Genomic DNA, 18722 nt, shown 5'->3' on the forward strand with positions numbered 1-18722 from the left:
TCCCCACTTCACCCCTGCGGCGGCAGCGCGCCGAGCACCATTGCGCATGCGCCCGTAGCTCGCCCTCCCCACTGTCCCGCGCCACCTAGCTCTTGCGCATGCGCCGCTCTGCTGCCACCAGGAGCAGTGGGGCGTGGCCGGGGGTAGCGTCATCAGCCGCGCGCCCGCCCGCCCGCCCGCCCCCTGGCTTCTGCCGCCGTCGCCCAGCGCGCAGGTGCGGCGGCCTCCGCGTCACGTGCCGGGCTGGGGCGGTGACGCGGGGTTGCGGGTGTCGCCGGCGGCGCCGGTGGCAGCGCGCGACGCCATCATGGCGGTGAACTACAGCGCGAAGGAGGAGGTGGACGGGCACCCCTCGGGCGGTGTCGGAGTACCGGGTGGCGGGGCGGTGGCGGGTGGCGGAGGCAGCGGCGGGGGAGCGGTGAAGACTCGCAAGCCCGATAACACGGCGTTCAAGCAGCAGCGGCTGCCGGCCTGGCAGCCCATCCTGACGGCGGGCACGGTGCTGCCGGCCTTCTTCATCATCGGCCTCATCTTCATCCCTATCGGCATCGGCATCTTCGTCACCTCCAACAACATCCGCGAGTACGAGGTGCGGGGAGGAGCACGGGGGGACGGAGGGGGAACGGACACGACGCGGGCGGGGACACAGGCTCCTCCCGCCCGGGTCTGGCGGTGGTTCGGAAGCCCCCGGAGGCCGCTCGGCGGGCGCCGGGCCGGGCCTGTGGTGTTGGGGACCGCCCGCCCGTAGGCCCCCGGGCCTCCTTGCGAAATCTGCCGCCGTCTGTTCCCGCCGATACCCGGCGGGGTGTAGAGGCGGCGTACGTGGTTTCTGTGCTGAGCGGGCACGCCTCGCCTCGCCTCGGCTGTTCCGGTGCACTTTAACGCTTGTACTCTTTAGCAAACCATCCATTAATTAATTAATTACCCGGAGTTGATCTTGCGGAGTGCCCTCCGCATGGATCGTAGCCCCTCCTGTCAGCCTTGCCAGGGCTCCCGAGTGAGCTCCCAGGGAAGTTAATGCCCGTAGTTAATCAACACAGCCCAGAGCAAGTTCTGTTCTCAGTCGCACGGGAAATATGTGCGTCGTTCCTGGGATGGCTTGTGGCAAGGGTTTATATGTCTTTCAGTGTCCCAAGTAATTGTAGTTTCAAGACAAAACTCTGTGGTGAATGCACTGCTATAATGCTGTGCTCTAATGATTTAATGTTTTAGATGCTCTATGGGAGACCAGGGTGTCTGGAGTATACTTAGAAACAAAGATGTAAGAGTGTGTTTTTTTTTTTTTTTTTTTCTAATTATACTTACAGAAACGAGTCATTTACATCTGATAATTAACCACACCACTGCTGTGAAAAGTTGCTGAGAGTTAACCGAAAACTAAGCTGTGTATCACAGTTAGGTCTATTTGATAACAGAATCACTTTGTGTTGTAAGGAAACAACCCAAAAGGCTCAGAGACAACCTTGAAAAGGAAATTGACAACTATGATTAGTTTCAGTGAGCTGATTCGACAAAGATTCATTATAGGAAAAAAAAAGTGTAGTTGTTTGTTGGATTGCTATATTTGACAATATGAATTTTTGTGGATCAAATTGTTCCAGTTATCAGAGTAAGCTGTGACTTTCAAATAAGTAGGATTTGAGATGGTGGCTTGGCTTGTGGTAGCAATGTATCAGTGAAGCCCAATTAACTAAAGAAATCTTGTGGCAGACAGTGAATGGTATTATATTTTCATATTTCTGTTAAAATGCAAACAACATTAAAATAAAACCAATTTAAGGTTTGCTTTCATTTTATGTTTAGAATTAAAATTCCCATCAAGGAGAAAAGCAGAAGTGAAAATAACCAAAGGTGAAGTGTATTTTACAGTGACCAAATGTTGTATGTAAGCATATTTTTGAAAAGCAATTTTGGTTTCTGTCAAGATTTGAGGGTATACAGAACATCTGAAAATTGACACAAGTGCTTCAGAGAACATTGCCAAGTTATCTTGGGCATGTAGACTTTTAAATTGTGATTATATTTACCTTAAATATGACTATAACATGACATGTTTTCAACAGGACACTCAATGGAGAGAAGTAAAAAATCAGTTAGCAAGGATAATTTTTTTGACAATTACATTTAAAATAGCTATTTCTATAATAAAGCAATACAGAGTCTTAGATCATAATGACTGTAAAGTAAATATAATTGGGTAAATAGATGTCCTTTGTTTTTTTCATTATGACTAGATCTGCATTGATCTATAGGGACAGGAATTTCATTAGTCCAAAAATGTAAGCAACTCCTTGTGCCTATATTGCTGCGGTATGCACATACAGAGTTTTTATGCACTATTGTTGCTTAGCAGCTCAGTCATGTACTCCTGATAAGTTCCAGTAGGAGCCAAAAACTAGATGTTCCCACATAATGTGCTGTACAAAAATCCATAGGTGAGCTGAGAGCATGACTGATGCTCCCTTATGCAATCAGATTGCATATATAAAGCAGTAGCAGCCATTTATATTTGGAAACCACTTGGCAGGTGCCGGCCTTCCACCCTTTCTAATTTAAAGATACTCAAGATTAGAAAGGGTTTGGGTTGGTTTGTTTGGTTTACTGTGTGGGTTCAGACTTGTATTATCCACCTCACATAAAGCTCTCCCAAGACAGATCATTAGGTTTTCATCAGGACAGGAGGGACTGAGTTTGTGGCTGCTGAGAGCATGATCAGGTAGTTGGGGTATGCAAGTGAGAATGGGAAAACTTGGGTTCTGTTCTCCAATCCTTGTGTGTTTTTTATCAAGTGTTACAATGCAGAAATTCTGTAAGTCAGATTATCATTCTAAAGGCAGCTGATTTTTTTTTTGGAAAAAAGTTTAAATCAAAAAAGGCTTTACAGTTGCTGCAGCAAGACATAGACAAAGGAGTTTACAGACCAGCATGTGGGCTCTGAACACCAGTGGGGGATGCAGTTTAAGACACTGCTGTCACCCGTATGCTTAGCTGAGATACGTCCCTGCTTAGCTGAGATACGTCCCTGCTTAGCTGAGATACGTCCCTGCTTAGTGTGCTGTTTGGTTAGTAACTGCCAAGTGTTGTTCACAAATAGCTGTAAATTTAGCTCTGGGAGACAAGACATCTAGAAGCTAGGTGGAGTGACTAAGCTCTTTTAAAAATGTAATCGGGACAGGAAGCAAAGGTAGTTGTTTACACCCACCTCCTAGACAATAGCATGCTTGTTAAGTGTGTGTGTGTATATATATATATATATAGGTGTCTGTAAACTTAGTCTATTGGAATTGAATAAGATGTATAATTTATGCCCCTGAATACATAGTTATGTACTGTTCAAATAACCCTTTCCTGGAACTAGATATTGCAGCCATTAGTATCTCTGTGAACTGTGCTGTTCTCCTACAGGTGCAGGGACTGAGCAGCAAAATGTAGCTTTTCCATTGATTTCCTTTATAAGCTCTCTTGAATTCAATTGTGGAAGATTTCCAACAGCTTGAGTATACTAAAATTATTATTGTTTTTTTGTGTTGGTTGGTCTCTAGCATTTTCTTACTGTTTTAAAGGGTATAAACAGCCATTTATCTTGGGTCTATCATGAAAATAGTTCATTTGGGTGGAAAATAAGAATCAGCTGTGTGAGTGTCTTTTTTCCCTGTTATTAAAAGGTGAAAGAGTACTTTTTCCTGATTTTTTTTAAAAAATTATTTTTATTTTTATTTTTAGAATGCCTGAGAGGCATTGACAGCATATTCAAATGTGATAAAAATTGAGGAATATCCAAAACCTTAATTATATAGGAAAGAGATCTTTGTGTTGTGACTGCTGCTGTGAAATGCATAATCGTAGTTAAAAACCCAAGTAGACTTTAAGGCATGACTAGGAATGAAGAACTGAAAGAAAGCAGATTACTGTTGCATACATTGTCAGTGTTGTGTGCAGTTCCAGTAGCCCTCAAAAATGGTACAAAACTTAATAAAAAATCCTACAAAGAGGGATTAGCAAAGAAGACCAGAGTTATGGGGTGCCTTTTATGCAAGAAGTGGCCAAGCAAAGCAGGATAAATATGTGACAGCATATGAAGTCTACAAAATCATAAATGTTCTGGAGAACATGTATGTGCAATAGTTATGTTATTTCTATACTGCAAAAGTGCAAGTCAACGGAGAAGGACATCAACAGCCTGAAAAGCCATTGGTGCCAGATTGCTTGGATATACCCAGTGTCCTTAGATCAGGGGTTGTTGGGAAGGGCTCACTCCGTGGGTTTGCATATTCAGCTGCTGGCCAGTCCCTGGGGACAGAATGGTGGGTCAGGTGGGTTCCTGCTATGGACCCCAAAGTTGGTCCTTCAGTTTTCAAAGTCGTGGTTTCATTATTTTGTCAAGAGATGAAGATGGATCCTCTATCCCTTTAATTAAGGGATCTGTTGAATGTACCCCGTAAATGTGGATGCAGGAAAAAAACCCCTTGTTTACTGTACAGGAGGGCTCTTGGATAGCTTGAAGCTGATAGCAGTGGTCAAAAGCATGATTCTGTTTCAACATACATCAATTTTGTTCTCCAGAGAATTTATTCAATTATATTTTTAAAAGTGAAGTCTTTAGATCTTTTGCAACCTTGGAGTACTTGAGTTTTGTTCTCGATCCTAAACTTCTCCACGCACTGAAGAACTAGCTCAGGATATGGAGGTTTAAGTTCTTTCTAAAGGAAATGCTTATTTAAAATTACTTGAGCAGGAAAAAAAACCCAACACCAAATTAGCCTTGAACTAATGACATGCATTGTTTGTTGAGAGCAGAGGTGGTCTGTCTGTCTGCTGTAGCTAAACAGAGCTCTTCAGGACTGCTGCAGTAGTGCTATTTCTAGATCAGCATAAACTCAATATCTTGTTCAGCAAAGGAAGCAAAGATTATGTGATCCTCTCTCTCTCTCTGCCAGCTAATAGCTTCTGAAGCTGACTTGTTTCAGCTAGGCTCGTTAGGGTGTAGGTCTCATCTGTCAGAAACCTGGCAGCAGAGCAGCTGCCAATAAAATAGCTGAGGGAAGGGCTGCAGCTTAATAGATATCAAAGAAATTGCAGGAAGAGAGACCTTGAAGAATATCCAGAGGAAAATAGGCTTCAGTTGTTCCCTGAACCTTGAAACTATGTGTGTGTTTTAGCTGACCTTAATACAGGTATTAGGACAAATCATAAATCACTCTAATTCTTGATAATGCGTTTCCCTACAAGCATAAATCAGGGCAAACCATTTGCAGCAGCCTTTCATAAAACTATATTGATGTTGTAGTTTAAACGATACTGCTGTTAAACAGTTTGTTGCCATAACTTGGTATATGTTGCACCAATCTGAGTCTAAATTCTAAATAGGAAGTTCATAATAAGAATAGAAATACATAGTTTATAGGCAGATGGAAGCTTTCTCCTGCTGCACTTATAGCTAGCCTGCTGAGCCCAAGTTAATTATTTTGTACCATTCATATGCTGGAGCTATACATAGAAGAACTGATGTGGTCAAGTGACTTTACTTGGCCGTAGGGTGAGCTCGTGGCCACTCAGGATATGTTATGCATACTGTCCAGGTAGCCTGTATGTACAGATTTCAAATACTGGCTTTTTTTGAGCTACACTATTAAAGATGGATAATATTGTATAAACCAGATTAACACTGGTGATCTTTATCCTATTTTACCTCTCCTGGCAAAAAAATATTAATGTCTTCATCTTCCCTATTTTAGGAGAGTTCTTGGATATTCAGTGATTTTTTTTTTTTTTTTTTCATAAATTCTTTTAATGTTCTGATCACTTAGATGGCTAAAAATGGTCAGCAAAGCAAGTTTTCTAATGAAAACGTCTTTTATTAAATATCTAGGCTTCTAAAAATTTAACCTCTGGAAAGCACGCAAAAGCTCAGGTCTGCTTGTCATATAGTATGAGTGTGTTTGGAAACATAGTGTTGTCTGGAGTATCTGCTCTTTGTGTTTAGGTGTATGGGTTTTTGTTTTGTTTGTTTGAGGGTTTTGTTTTGTTTTATTTTCCCCCAGCACTAATAGGCCATCTCAGAGTTAAATTTGTTTGAGGCTGAAGTCATAGCCTATTGACAAAATCACAAAATCATTGTTGGAAGGGACCTTTTGAGATCATCAAATAGACCTGACTGGGCTTTTGGAGTTAAAAGTGTAATTAAGATAGCAAAATAAATGCTGTGTTAACTCTCTGGTTTATTAATCGTTTGGTTTTTTTTTTTTTTTACTCTCCTATTGTAAATTAATGACTCTTTTTTTCTGTTATAGATTGACTATACAGGAACAGAGCCTTCTAGTCCCTGCAACAAATGTTTAAATGTGTCCTGGGACAGCACGCCACCTTGTACTTGCACCATCAATTTCACTCTGGAACATTCATTTGAGGTATGCTACCCTGTATGCAAAGTGAAGTTAGATCTGTTTATATGGTTTATTTCATAATCAATAGAAAAGCTTAAGTCCTATTTTTTTTTTCTATTTTTAAAGGATTATTTCTAGTTTTCGTAGAACTCATTTTCAGAACTTTTTTGTGTGCCTTTTTGGTAGCACAGATGAGATGTTTTTAAATGCTTCTGTTTATCTGGAAATGTACAGCATTAAATGGAATACTTGTGTTTCACACATTTAGATTTAGCCTATGTGTGATATAGCTGGCGAGTAGATCAGCTATGCAAAAACTCAGCTCAACAAGAACTGGAAATACCAGATAAGTGCTTTCTGACAAATTGGAGGCAAATAATGAGGCTTATGTGCTTAACGTCATACAAGATAGGTGTTGGGAATTTGTGCTGGTGAACATCATTCTGGGAGTTTATGGCATGGTGTTACTGTTTGATTTCAGAGTGCCAGCTTATACTAGGATAGTACTCTTATGTAATCAGTGTGAAGACAGGCTTGAGGCTCCTACTTTATGAATGTAGAGTAAACACAGAGTTTAAAAGGCTAAAATTTAAATGTTATGATAATGACTGTGTTCGTATGTTTTACTGATCTGTTCTTTGTGTGAATGAAAAACCCTCTTGCCCCATCTTGCTTCCTGTAGAGCAATGTATTCATGTATTATGGACTTTCCAACTTCTATCAAAACCATCGTCGTTACGTGAAATCTCGAGATGACAGCCAATTAAATGGAGATAACAGTTCACTACTTGTAGGTATTTATGCTTGAATAATAATAATAAGCAACTAACTTCTGACTATTGCACAAATCACCATGTAGCAGAGTATATATATATGAGATACTAGATTTTTTTTTTTTGCATAACACAAGAAAACTGTAAGGAATTCATATTTTATTTATAGAAAATAACTGTAAAATACTGTAAAATTGCATGTCAGTCTCTTCATTAAGCGGACAGCAATGCAGTACTTCGATCACTTCTCAAATTTGAATAGTTTTAAACTGTCTTGTTATTCTCAGTCAGCAGTATCTATCTGTATCCATTCTGTCTGAAGTTTTTATTTTCAGTATAAAATAATATTTGGTTACCTAGCACTTGGTTTGGATAGTGTCGCTAAATGCATCTGTTTGTATAGGCTGGTTCAATATTGAACATCAGTGACATTGGAATATATCAGTACTGTTTATTCTGTTCAAGCCACTGTGTAATGTTTAGGGCCAGACTTCTTCTTTTCCTAATTTTTGTAAGGGGTGGAAATACAGATGGGTTCTTGCTCCAGCAGGAATGATTCTCTCTTTTCACTTGTAAACTTTAAAAAAGGGGAGAGTTTCAGGGAGCTACATCTGATGACTGTCACAGGATTTGGGGGGACTTTTTCTGCTTTCATTTTTGTCATGCTGTTGGAGTCCTGACAACCTTTTGCATTTTAAGTTATGCTTGGTTTCTTATTATAGCCTATTTTCTATAACATTGATGCATACTTAAAAAAAAAACCCACAACTTTAATGAAAGAATAATTGAGTACTACATGTTGGAAAAATGTTTCTATTAAAAGATAAAAGAAAAAAAGTTGTAATAGCATCCAAGAAAAGCCTTATTTTTAGTATGACTGTGATGGGATTCTGAGTTTGCTTATGTTTTATTTAGATTTTATTCCTGTTTGTAAAAGAAAAATCAATCATGCTAACTAGTATTGAATGCTGACTTGTGAAAAGATTATTTTGTGGTACATTTAAGATGCGCACATTATTGAGGTACTGTAGTAAAAAAACGGGTTAGTTGGATAAGCTGGCACAGACTCATCTGCCTTTTTTCTTTGTAACTATCAGAATCCGAGTAAGGAATGTGAGCCTTACCGCACAAATGAGGACAAACCCATTGCTCCTTGTGGAGCTATTGCCAACAGTATGTTTAATGGTATGATAACACCTTTAAGTTCTCTCTTAGATGTTTTTGTGATCTCGTGTATGTTTGTGTTGTATTGCAAAATATTCTGAGTAAAGACATCGTGGGCTTTTTTGTTTTGAATTAACACATTTTCATTGTTCAGAATATATCTTGCATTGTACTGCTGTTGCTTTTTTTGAAATTGCTATCAGAATTAATTTAATCTGATAGTGTACAAAGGATGGAAATGCCTGTTGTGAGAAGTTGTTAGTGCTGTGGAGTAGACACATAGATATATATGGATAACGCACTGCTATCTAATACACATTGATTCTTACAGACCAGCTTGTGATTGTGTCAGGCAGATAATAAATGCCTTGTCCTTTTTTTTTTTTTTTTTTTTTTTTTGCTTTGTTTCTCTTGGGGGTAATTGTTTCACTGCCTATCAGTATCTCTGCCTGATGAAAGTTTCTTCAGCTGGTTTTCTAATTCGATTTTCTCCTTAGATACATTGGAATTATACCGCATAGATAATGACACAAGGACTCCTATTACTTTGATTAAAAAAGGCATTGCATGGTGGACAGATAAAAATGTAAAATTCAGGAATCCTACAGGAGATGGAAATAACTTAACCGCCCTTTTCCAAGGTAAAATAGAAGATGTGAAATTTTAAGAATAACAAAACACTTCAAACACACTTTAATTTACCTCACTGATGACATTTTACTGAATGTAAAGGGGGAGAGAATGGGAAGGGTAAAAGTGAGAAAACTCATGGGTTGAGATAAAGACGGTTCAATAATAAATGAGAAAAATTGTAAGGGGGAAAAAAATATACAACAAAGGAGGAAAATAAAACCCAAGAAAAACAAGTGATGCAAAAGAAAATAATTGCTCATCACCAGCCAGGTCCCCAAGCAATGGTAGCCCCTGTCTACCTCTACCCACCCAGTTTTATTGCCGAGCATGACATCATATAGTATGGAATATCCCTGTGGTCATTTGGGGTCAGCTGTCCCAGCTGTGTCCCCTCCCAGCCTCTTGTGCACCCCCATCCTACTTGTTGGGAGGGCAGTCTGAGGAGCCGAAAGGCCTTGAGGCTGTGTAAGCACTGTTCAGCAGTAAATAAAACATCAGTGTGTAATCAACACTGTTTGTTTTCATCACAAATCCAAAACATAGCAGGATACAAGCTACTATGAAGAAATCTAACACAATACCAGCCAAAACCAGTACAACTGCTATAATGCTTGGATTTAATTTGAAAAGAAATGCTGCAGTTGTTTGATTAAACCCTTCATACAGAGTTTTCATTTAAATGTTTCTACTGCTAGATTGCGAAGTTTTTGAAAAACCTGATTCTTTTTTGTGATTCGAAGTGACTGATGTCTCTCATTTATTAGGTTAAATACAGTTTCGTAAATCAAAGTTTTCTTTGGCTACCAGTGTCTGAAAATAATGTTCCTCAGGGCTCTGAGGGGGATGTGTGTGTGTGTGTTTGTGTTTATTCAAGGTATACAATAATTTCAGGTTTAACCTGATGTGGGTTTTTTGCTTGGTAACGTGTAATTTGGCTGTGACTAATGTGATGCTACCTTTGGAAGAGCAGATACAATTCTACACCGTATTAGGATAAGGTATTTCCAATAAAATTAGCAAAAGCATTAGTCTGGCATCATCCAAAATACTGTACGTAATTTTATTTGCTTACGGTCCAGGAAGTGGTAGTCAAACTCTTAACAATTGAGCAGAGGAGCTATCATCATAATGGAGAACTATTTCACTAAGGTAATGTTCTGAGACAGGACTTCCTAGCTATATAAATGTGTAGGGGAGGCAAATTTGTTTAAACAAATGGACAGTGCTGGCATGAGAATAAATGGATATGCAGTACTATTTAAGCTGCAAAATAAAAAGTTCTTAAACAGCCCAGTGTCTTGCAATAGTAGGGAGTGAATAGTAGCAGGTTTTTTTGTAATATTGGAATGAATTTTGAAGATCCAGTGTGTTATTTAGTCCTATATTTTATGGTTACTATTTTTGTTTAATCCTAGGCACAACAAAACCTGTAAACTGGCCCAAGCCAGTGTATATGCTGGACTCGGACCCTGACAACAATGGCTTTATCAATGAAGACTTCATTGTGTGGATGCGTACTGCTGCTCTGCCAACATTTCGCAAGCTGTATCGCCTCATTGAAAGGAAGAATAACTTACAGCCTACCTTACAGGCTGGAAAATATTCTTTGGAAATTGCATACAGTATCCTTTGGAAAATCTTTGGAATTGGCTAAGGGCCTTAGCTGGATTACATGGGCATATATTTGTACAAGTTCAAATTGAACTAGGCTTTCTTTTTTTTTTTTTTACCATCTCTAAAAACAAAGATGATGAGTTTGAGCTGTGGATGAAAACTGGTAGTGAGAACTAGGTAGAATATTACCATCTCTTACTTCTGTACAAGTTTTTATAGAACTAGTCACTTCATAGTGAGAGGGAAATCAGATTGCTAGGGTGCTGTAAAGGAAGTGAGAGAAGCATAGGAAAAAGGAAAGAACAGAGGTTGCTGATAGCCTAGAAACTTGAGAACTTAAACTTCAAGGTGTAATGACAATATGTAATCAAGGGCAGACTGACTTTGGAAGTCAGAAAAATGCCAGAGCTGTGGATCAGATGGAGGTCTGTCATTCTGTTTTGGACAAGCTAAAGACTAGGTAGAAGTGCAGGAGGGTTGCTATAGTTACTGAATTCTTAAAATTCAAAAACACCTAATGATCATTTAAAAATAGCTACTGCAGTATTTTCCTTTGCTGCAAAACTGTGGGGAGTGCATGTAAAACTGAAGAAACATAAAGAAAAATTTTGTACTAGAATATATTCAAGAATTAAAATTTAGATTTCCCTCATTTTATTGAAGCTGCTTGCAAAAACGCACAAAATCATACATTTACTCTTCCCTTAAAAAGGAGTTACCATCTCTTAATGTGGCATTTTTCTTAGAGTAGCTGAAACTGCCCAGGTTAGTTTTAGCCTAAAAGAACAGCTAAATGTTTCATATCTGCACTTCAGTATTCAAAGGCAGCAATTTGTATTTGGAACCTGAGTGAAACGACCCAGAATTTTAATGTGCCTGACACATAAAGTTGAATTCAGAAACATGCTGCTTATTTTCCTAAATGTTTTTCAGATTATCCTGTACACAGTTTTGATGGACGAAAAAGAATGATCCTAAGCACCATCTCGTGGATGGGAGGCAAAAATCCCTTCCTGGGAATTGCTTACATCACTGTTGGGTCCATATGCTTCTTCTTAGGAGTTGTATTGCTGATCATCCATCACAAATATGGAAATCGAAACACCAGTGCAGACATTCCCAATTAATCTTGCATTCTGAAAACAAATGTACTGCATGTGCATCAAGGCCAGTCCAGAATGGACCCAGTTTTTGAAAGCTAAATCTCTGTTTCTGTCACTTCTGAGACTGGGTACATAATTTTGATCTAAAGCTCCCCTTTCCCATACTGTGGATTAACTCTTGAAAATGACGGGTATACAATTAGCTATATTGATTGTATCTCTGCCTGTGTCAGAAACAATTTTTCTGATACTTGCCTCTAACTAGGCAGGCCACGTGATGCATATAGCTCCTGTTCCCTTGATGCATCTGCTGCTTGTTCATGTGCTGTGTAATGTCGGTATGATTCAGTACATATAGATTGTGTGGAGAAAGGCTGTTATAAGATACCGTAAACTGTTAACTTCCTGGAATTCAGGTGTCAGTGCTGTTGAAAGAAAAAGTCAAGTCTTAAATGTTTTTTCAGTTTACTGTCTTGTGTGCATGGGCTCTTACATTTCTTGCTGAGATTTTAATATATTTATATAAGTTGTTAAATATTTTTCCTGTGTCTACCCACCTCTGTTATGTTAAAGGATTTAAGTGCTGTGTAAATTTCAGCACTCTGGATTCTTTGTATATTTACAATGTATGTGCCTGGCCAGTAAACTAGCATCCTATGAAGATACCAGAAAACCTATTTGTTAATTATTGGTGTGAGTCCCTTTTAAAGTTTGTTCTAAATTGGGAAATGTTTGTTGCAGGTACAGTCTGCTTTTTCCTAATTTTCTTTGCTTTAAGTCATATCCAATACTGGTTTACCTATTGTGCTTGCTGGTTTTGCTTTTTATGAGCAGCTCCAAGCATTAATTAAGAAGAACCTAAAACATTTTTTTCATTCAAATTTGGGTGAATTCCTTTTACTGGAGGAGTTTCCTAATTTTCTTGAGACATATGTATTCTGAGCAGGCTTTGTTGTAAAGGAATTGTCGTATACTTTTTCCTTATTTGGAATGAACACCGCATTCATTTTTTGCGGTGTTAAGATAGTAAACTATAGAAATTCAAAAGTTGAGATGGCAGTAACCTCCTTTTGCTGAAATGCAGGTTGAGCTTGCTGTGAAAACTAATTTAAATACTGCAGTTAGAAGCAATGTGTGGGTTAGTGTTTTAAATGAAATTACAGAAGGGTTCACTTTTAGGTTAATTAAAAGTTAAGTATAGCCTGTAAAATACTACTTTTTGGTGACTTTTTTCAGATGCTGCACAGAAATTGTAATGTATATGGTGGAGATCACTTTATATGCAACCAGCTTGATAAAGTATTGAGTATATTAAAGAAGACCTAATACATTCTGCAAACCATTTAATAAGAGATTTTATTTTGTTCTTGGACATACATTTATTTTCATTGATTCTCAGTAATTGTGAATGCAGTTTAAGTGAGTTGTATTTCTGGGATTGCATATTTGCTACAAATGTTGTTTATTCATGGTCCAATAGCTTAATCTGTAGCCAGCTTTAAACAACACTATTAATTTATCACATAAACACATGACTGTTTTTACTGAATTACTTGTGTCATCTTTTTAAGCTGGCAGTTTAAGTGTGTAATTCAGTATAAATTATGGAACGAGGCAACATTTCCAGTGTGCTAGCTTTCTGTAACTCCATATAATTTCTTTGCATAGTACAGTGTGGCAGCACAGGACTTTAAATAGTCAAAAGACTTTTAAGATTTTATTTAAAATGTTGCGTCTCTGTTGCTGGAATTATAGAATAAGGGTATGTACCTTTGTATGTTGCAAGGCAAAAAACTCACACAAAATGTTAAACTGGCTTTCATCTGTAGGCTAGCTGCTAGTCCAGAATATAGTAAGCAAGTAAGGGGGTGTGTCCCAATTACTGGTTATTAAAATATTTTGATTTTTCAACTTTGTGTTTGTCACTTGAAATGCAAATATATTCTGCCTCCCTCATAATCCCTGTCTCTTCCCAAGTAGGAAATGCTGCTTTTGGCTGTGTTCGAAATTGAATGCAAAGTAGTTTTCTGTCTTTACCTTGAAATAATTTTCAATGCCTTACCTTTTTCTACTGACTATAACTGTCAGTATTGCTTTGATCTTCTTAATGAAGCGCACCAGGATGAGAATTGCTGTCTGGTTTCTGGTACAATTAAGCTTTTTCTCTGAGAGCCTGTAGCAGTAAATACTTGTCAGACCCTATGCCTGACAGACAGTGTGCCTGAGGAGCTTAAAATGTTTGCAAGAGCTTAAAACATTAGGTGAAATTTGTAAACTCTTCCTTTATTCATGCTTGTTTGTCTAGATGTCGTGTTGGTAACTATGGAGATCCTTGGATTTTATATTTTTTGCAAGTTGCTCGTATGTCACGTGTTCAGAGAGGAACCCACAGCCTCCCTGTCTGACACTTCTGAGGGCAGTGTTGCTGTCCTGGTGTTCAGTGTCATGTGTTGTATTTGGATTTGACCAACTGTGGCCCAGTTCTTCAGTGGCATTCTTCAGAGTTATTTGCTACCACTGTTCAGAAATCCAAAGAGCAGTGCCTCTGCTCTCCGTGTGCCAGTTGGGCAATTCTCGAGCCTCACCTGCCTGAGGCAGTGCTCAAAGGGTGAGAGATGATAAGCTTTCTGGGGGCTGCTGCTGTTAGGAGGGTCTGCTTATGAACGACTCTTTCCTAGAAAGAGTAATTTGGGAAACTAGGATATGTCCCTGTCTTACGCAGGAGCTCTCCAAACAGATTCACTTGTGCAAGACTGACTTCCTTCTGGTTTCTTGTCAAAATCTACATCACTGTAACAAAGCAGATTGTTACCTCAGGGGTTTTTTTTGTTTGTTTGTTTTTTGGTTTTTTTTTTTTACTGCATCAGGCTGTTAGGGGAGTTGTCGATTGTGCTTTGCTGAGTCACAGGGAAGAGTTACCAGCTTGTAACTGGAGCATGAAGGATCCTTCACAGTCTGTCTCCCAAGGTCACACTGGAACTGAAACTTGGTTCTCAGCAGCATGGTTTTGCTTTAATTATGAACATTAAACCTTGAAGGATGCAAGACTTGTCTTTATTTATAGAAAGGAAGGAAAGGCCATGACCATCTAGAGTCAAATAACATCTGCAAGCGTATGCAAGCTTGAATCCATCAAACAGAGCATTGAATGTGGATGACGTTTGGATTGGATTCATGGGAGGCATTATTGACTGCATCTTTCTCTCAGATGCTCTGCTTGTAGTGGGAAAACAAGGGTTACCATGTCTGTAGGCAGATGTCCAAGACTAAGTTGAAGTGAGTGTCTGGTGGAAAAATGTGACTAACTCTAAAGTAGAATGTACCTACAGTTACTTAAAAAAAAAAAAGTTACCAAGTAGAATGCAACCATGGAAAACAAAAAACAAGGCGTAACCATCAAGTAATCTGGAAGCACTGCAAACGATTCTGATCTTCAGAGTTGACAAGACATGAATATGGTTTCTGATCATGTCTGAAAATTTGTGGTCTACCCTTGCTACTACATAAGCAGTTGTGTGTTGTTTTTGGGGTTTTTTGTTTTTGTTTTTGTTTTTTTTTTTTTTTTTTGTCTTACAGAAGTTCAATATTTGTGTTACCTTGGGTTGTTCCCTGTAACTGAACTAACTAGCTGTGATGAGTTAGGAATGAAAAGGGCAACAAAGCAAAAGCCTTCAGGAAGGATTGCACTACCAATATTAAAATCAAGCCAGTCCCATCAGGGTTTTGTATTGACCTACTCAGTGAGTTTAAAAAAACAGCAAAAATAACACCCACAAAACCAAACACAAAGCCCAACACCCCAAAATGTTGCACATACTGAATATTGTCTGTATTGAACAGCCTCCCAGCAATTCTCATTTCAAAGTAGGAGGAAAAAATGTGAAAATCTAAGCCAATTTTATTCCAGCTTTCTTCTTAGCAACTTGGGTGGGCTATGGAAGAGGCTGCGTCTAGCAGTGTGAAAATGGGCTCTGAGGTAGAAAGCCCCAGTTACAAAAGGGTTTTTTTTTTAATAGTAGTAGTAAATTTTCCTCAGATCAGCAGAAGTATTTTCATGTAAAAATACCCTACGTTCTAGCCCACGGTATCTGTTCTGATCACTGTATTGCCTTCTATGGCCAAATGTGAAGTCTGGTCTCGACGGTTTCAATTAAGACCAAAGTCCATTACGAAATGGCCTGATAAGAATTAGCAGGTCATTGTACGACCCAAGTCTCAAATAAGAAACTGCCTTCCTGCCGTTCCAAAAATGCTCAGCCTGTGTTTGGAAATAAAGTAATGCTGTCCCTCACATGAGTTAAACCAACTGCTGCTACAGAGTCTGAAGTTGGAAAATTATCTTTCTCATTTCCTGTTGGGAATGCAATAAAGAGGAATAAAAGTGTAAGTCAATAATTAATGAGGCTCAAGAAGTTTAAAAAAAAACCAACAACTGAAAAACAGTAGGTGGAGTTCTCTCCCTATTTCAGATAAAGATGACATAAAATAAACAATTCAAACAAACTGAATACCAGAATTGCGAACACATTTAATTGAATTTGCACCTGAGCAAGTGGTTTGTGCTCAAATTTTGCAAAATAAAATGGTGAGGTGTTTTAAGTACTATTAGAGGGCCAGGAAAGTAATTAATGACCTCATCAATTCTGTTACTAAAATGGGAAAGTTTGGATGGTGATATTCTTGGAGGAAATGAAAATGCACTTGTCTCCAGGCTTGCCCCCTGAGGTCTGGTGTTGGGTGGTTGAAGTCAGTGTATGCTTCACAACAAATGCTTGTAAGCTTCGGAACAAACCTTTGTTCTGTCAGCAATGAAATTTTAGTGTATTATACAACTCCAGGTAACTTGGAAAATGATTATACCACAATAGAATACAGTGTGTTTTGTCTCTTCATACACAATGTAGCTTTTAACTGAATTGGTCAGTTATTTTGTTTGCAAGAAAAAAAAATTAAACCGGTGGGCAGGCAATACTCTGGAGGAGGTTTAAAAAAACTATCATTTTCAGCTGTCCTGCTGTAACCAGGTGTTTCCACTTCCACAATTGGGTAGAATGTTAACTCGATTGTTTGTGTGCTATCTCTGGCAGGGTTTACATACATTTCTATTATTGGTTTTAAGAGGTAAAACATTTTTTTTTTTTGTGATGAATGCTTATTAGCAGATAGATTAACAGCCAGCCCTGTTTTCATTCTGGCTTACACAAAACTGTTTAGCAATTAGTTCTGATTAGCAATTTTATTATTCTTCAATACAATACATGGGAAAGTTACTCTGTCCTGTCAGAAAAAAAGCAGTCTGGGTTTGCTTCTAGGGAAATATCCTTACACCCTGAGGCGGCAAGTTGCCGTTTCTCTTTCCCTCAAGTTTTCATTTCTTCATAAATTAGTCAACACTGAAGACACCAGCTATGCTTGCTCTGAGCAGTCATCTTGTAGCTTGGATTGGTACGTAACCCACATGCCAAGCTTTAAGCATGGCCTCTCTGTCCGAAAGTGTACTTTGACAGACAATATTCAGACATACCAGGAAATGGTCCACACAGCAGCAATTAAGCAATAATAATTTCTCTGGGGATTATGATCCTTTTACCACTACTGAAATGCAACTGAGTACATAAAAATCAGAATACAAATATTATATACGCTCACAAGATGAAAGATCACAAGAGGAATGAATGGAAATCTATCTTGCAGTAGTAGTAATGTATTCTAAGTGTTAGTCTATAATAGCACTTGAGTGTTCGAAAATTATTTGTTAAATAATGCATCCAATTTCCTCCTTTGTTACAACACATTTCTCTGACTATATGCTTTCTAAATTGTATTTTTAATATTCTACTCAGCTAAGACTATACCTATAAATACTTCATAATCTCTGTGTTTTTAGTTTTGTTCTTGGGCAGCTCATCAGATTGAGAAGTGCTGTGCTTTGAGATATGATCCTTGTTATTTCCATACTAGATTGAACACTAATTTGCTCTGTTTGACACAAATTATTCATCATGAGGTTTGGCACCAGTGCAAAAGCAGTGGAATGCCAAAAACTGAGTGTACTGCAGCAAAGCCAGGAAATTGTGTTCCTGACAGCATTGTATTTCAGTGTAAGGTTGAAGCATGAGAAGATGCAATTACAGGGCTAGATCTGCAATGCAGAAAAAAACACAGGCTTCTCGGAGCACTTTCTTGAAGGGCAAATAGATTCTTCAAATAGGCTTGCATTTCATACAAATCTGGCATTGCTTTGCTGTCTGTAATTATATATTGTGAAATGTGAAGCTGAAGTTGGGTTTTCTTTTTTCACGTGCACAATACTCTCTATCCCTGCTGATGAAGTTTGAGGCAGTGGGCAGATACATGATTTAGTTTTGGTTTTTTTTTTTTCCTGTGTGTAGTGGCTCAACAAGGGTTCCTGCATCTATCCCAAGGGTGTGAGTCCCACTCGGCTGGGTCAGACCCGGGCTCTGCCTAGCTCGGTGTCCTGCCTGCAGTGACAGCCCAATGGGGTGTCGAGGGCATCCCTAGGAACAGAAGCAGCCTGTGGCAGTACTCTCCTGGGCCATGCTTCCAGCCCTCGGCATGGCTGAAACTTTTTAATGGTAGGTGATTTTTATAGTCTGTACGTAGCAGCTCTGAAGGATGTTTTTCATGTATTTGCTATCCTGCGGCCGGCAGCCACAGCATCCTGTGCAAACGAAGTTCCTCGGTTTACGCTGTACGCTGGTCAAACAACTCCTGCCTTCAACCCGCGCCCAGCTGCCCGCCTTTGCTGCCCTGTGCTGCTGGTTGCTGGAGACGGTACCGCTCCTGCCTCGCCTTCCCTGTCCCGCTCTCGGTGTTGCGGGGCTCATCTCCTGTTCCCGGGCCCTGAAATGGGACAGACATCCCGGCCATTCGTGCCTAGCACGGGGCTGCCCCCACCTCAGGCCTCCCCCACCTCAGGCCTCCCCCACCTCAGGCCTCCCCCACCTCAGGCCTCCCCCACCTCAGGCCTCCCCCACCTCAGGCCTCCCCCTTCTGCCCCGCAGCATCCCCCGCCGTCGTTGTTTTACTGG

General features: G+C 39.5%; 1 protein-coding gene across 1 annotated transcript; it reads left to right on the forward strand.

Moving 5' to 3' along the window:
• Positions 1 to 307: 307 nt before the first annotated feature.
• Positions 308 to 13581, forward strand: TMEM30A (transmembrane protein 30A; the record flags this gene model as incomplete). The annotated part of the gene is made up of 7 exons (XM_082481610.1): positions 308 to 589; positions 6291 to 6407; positions 7066 to 7173; positions 8254 to 8341; positions 8818 to 8961; positions 10369 to 10575; positions 11501 to 13581. The coding sequence occupies 7 exons, from the start codon at positions 308 to 310 to the stop codon at positions 11692 to 11694; spliced, it is 1140 nt and encodes a 379-aa protein (XP_082337736.1). The 3' UTR covers positions 11695 to 13581.
• Between the last annotated feature and the right edge of the window lie 5141 nt (positions 13582 to 18722).

Source organism: Vanellus vanellus, assembly GCF_965231255.1.
Source record: "Vanellus vanellus genome assembly, chromosome: 3".
Classification (NCBI taxonomy): domain Eukaryota; kingdom Metazoa; phylum Chordata; class Aves; order Charadriiformes; family Charadriidae; genus Vanellus; species Vanellus vanellus.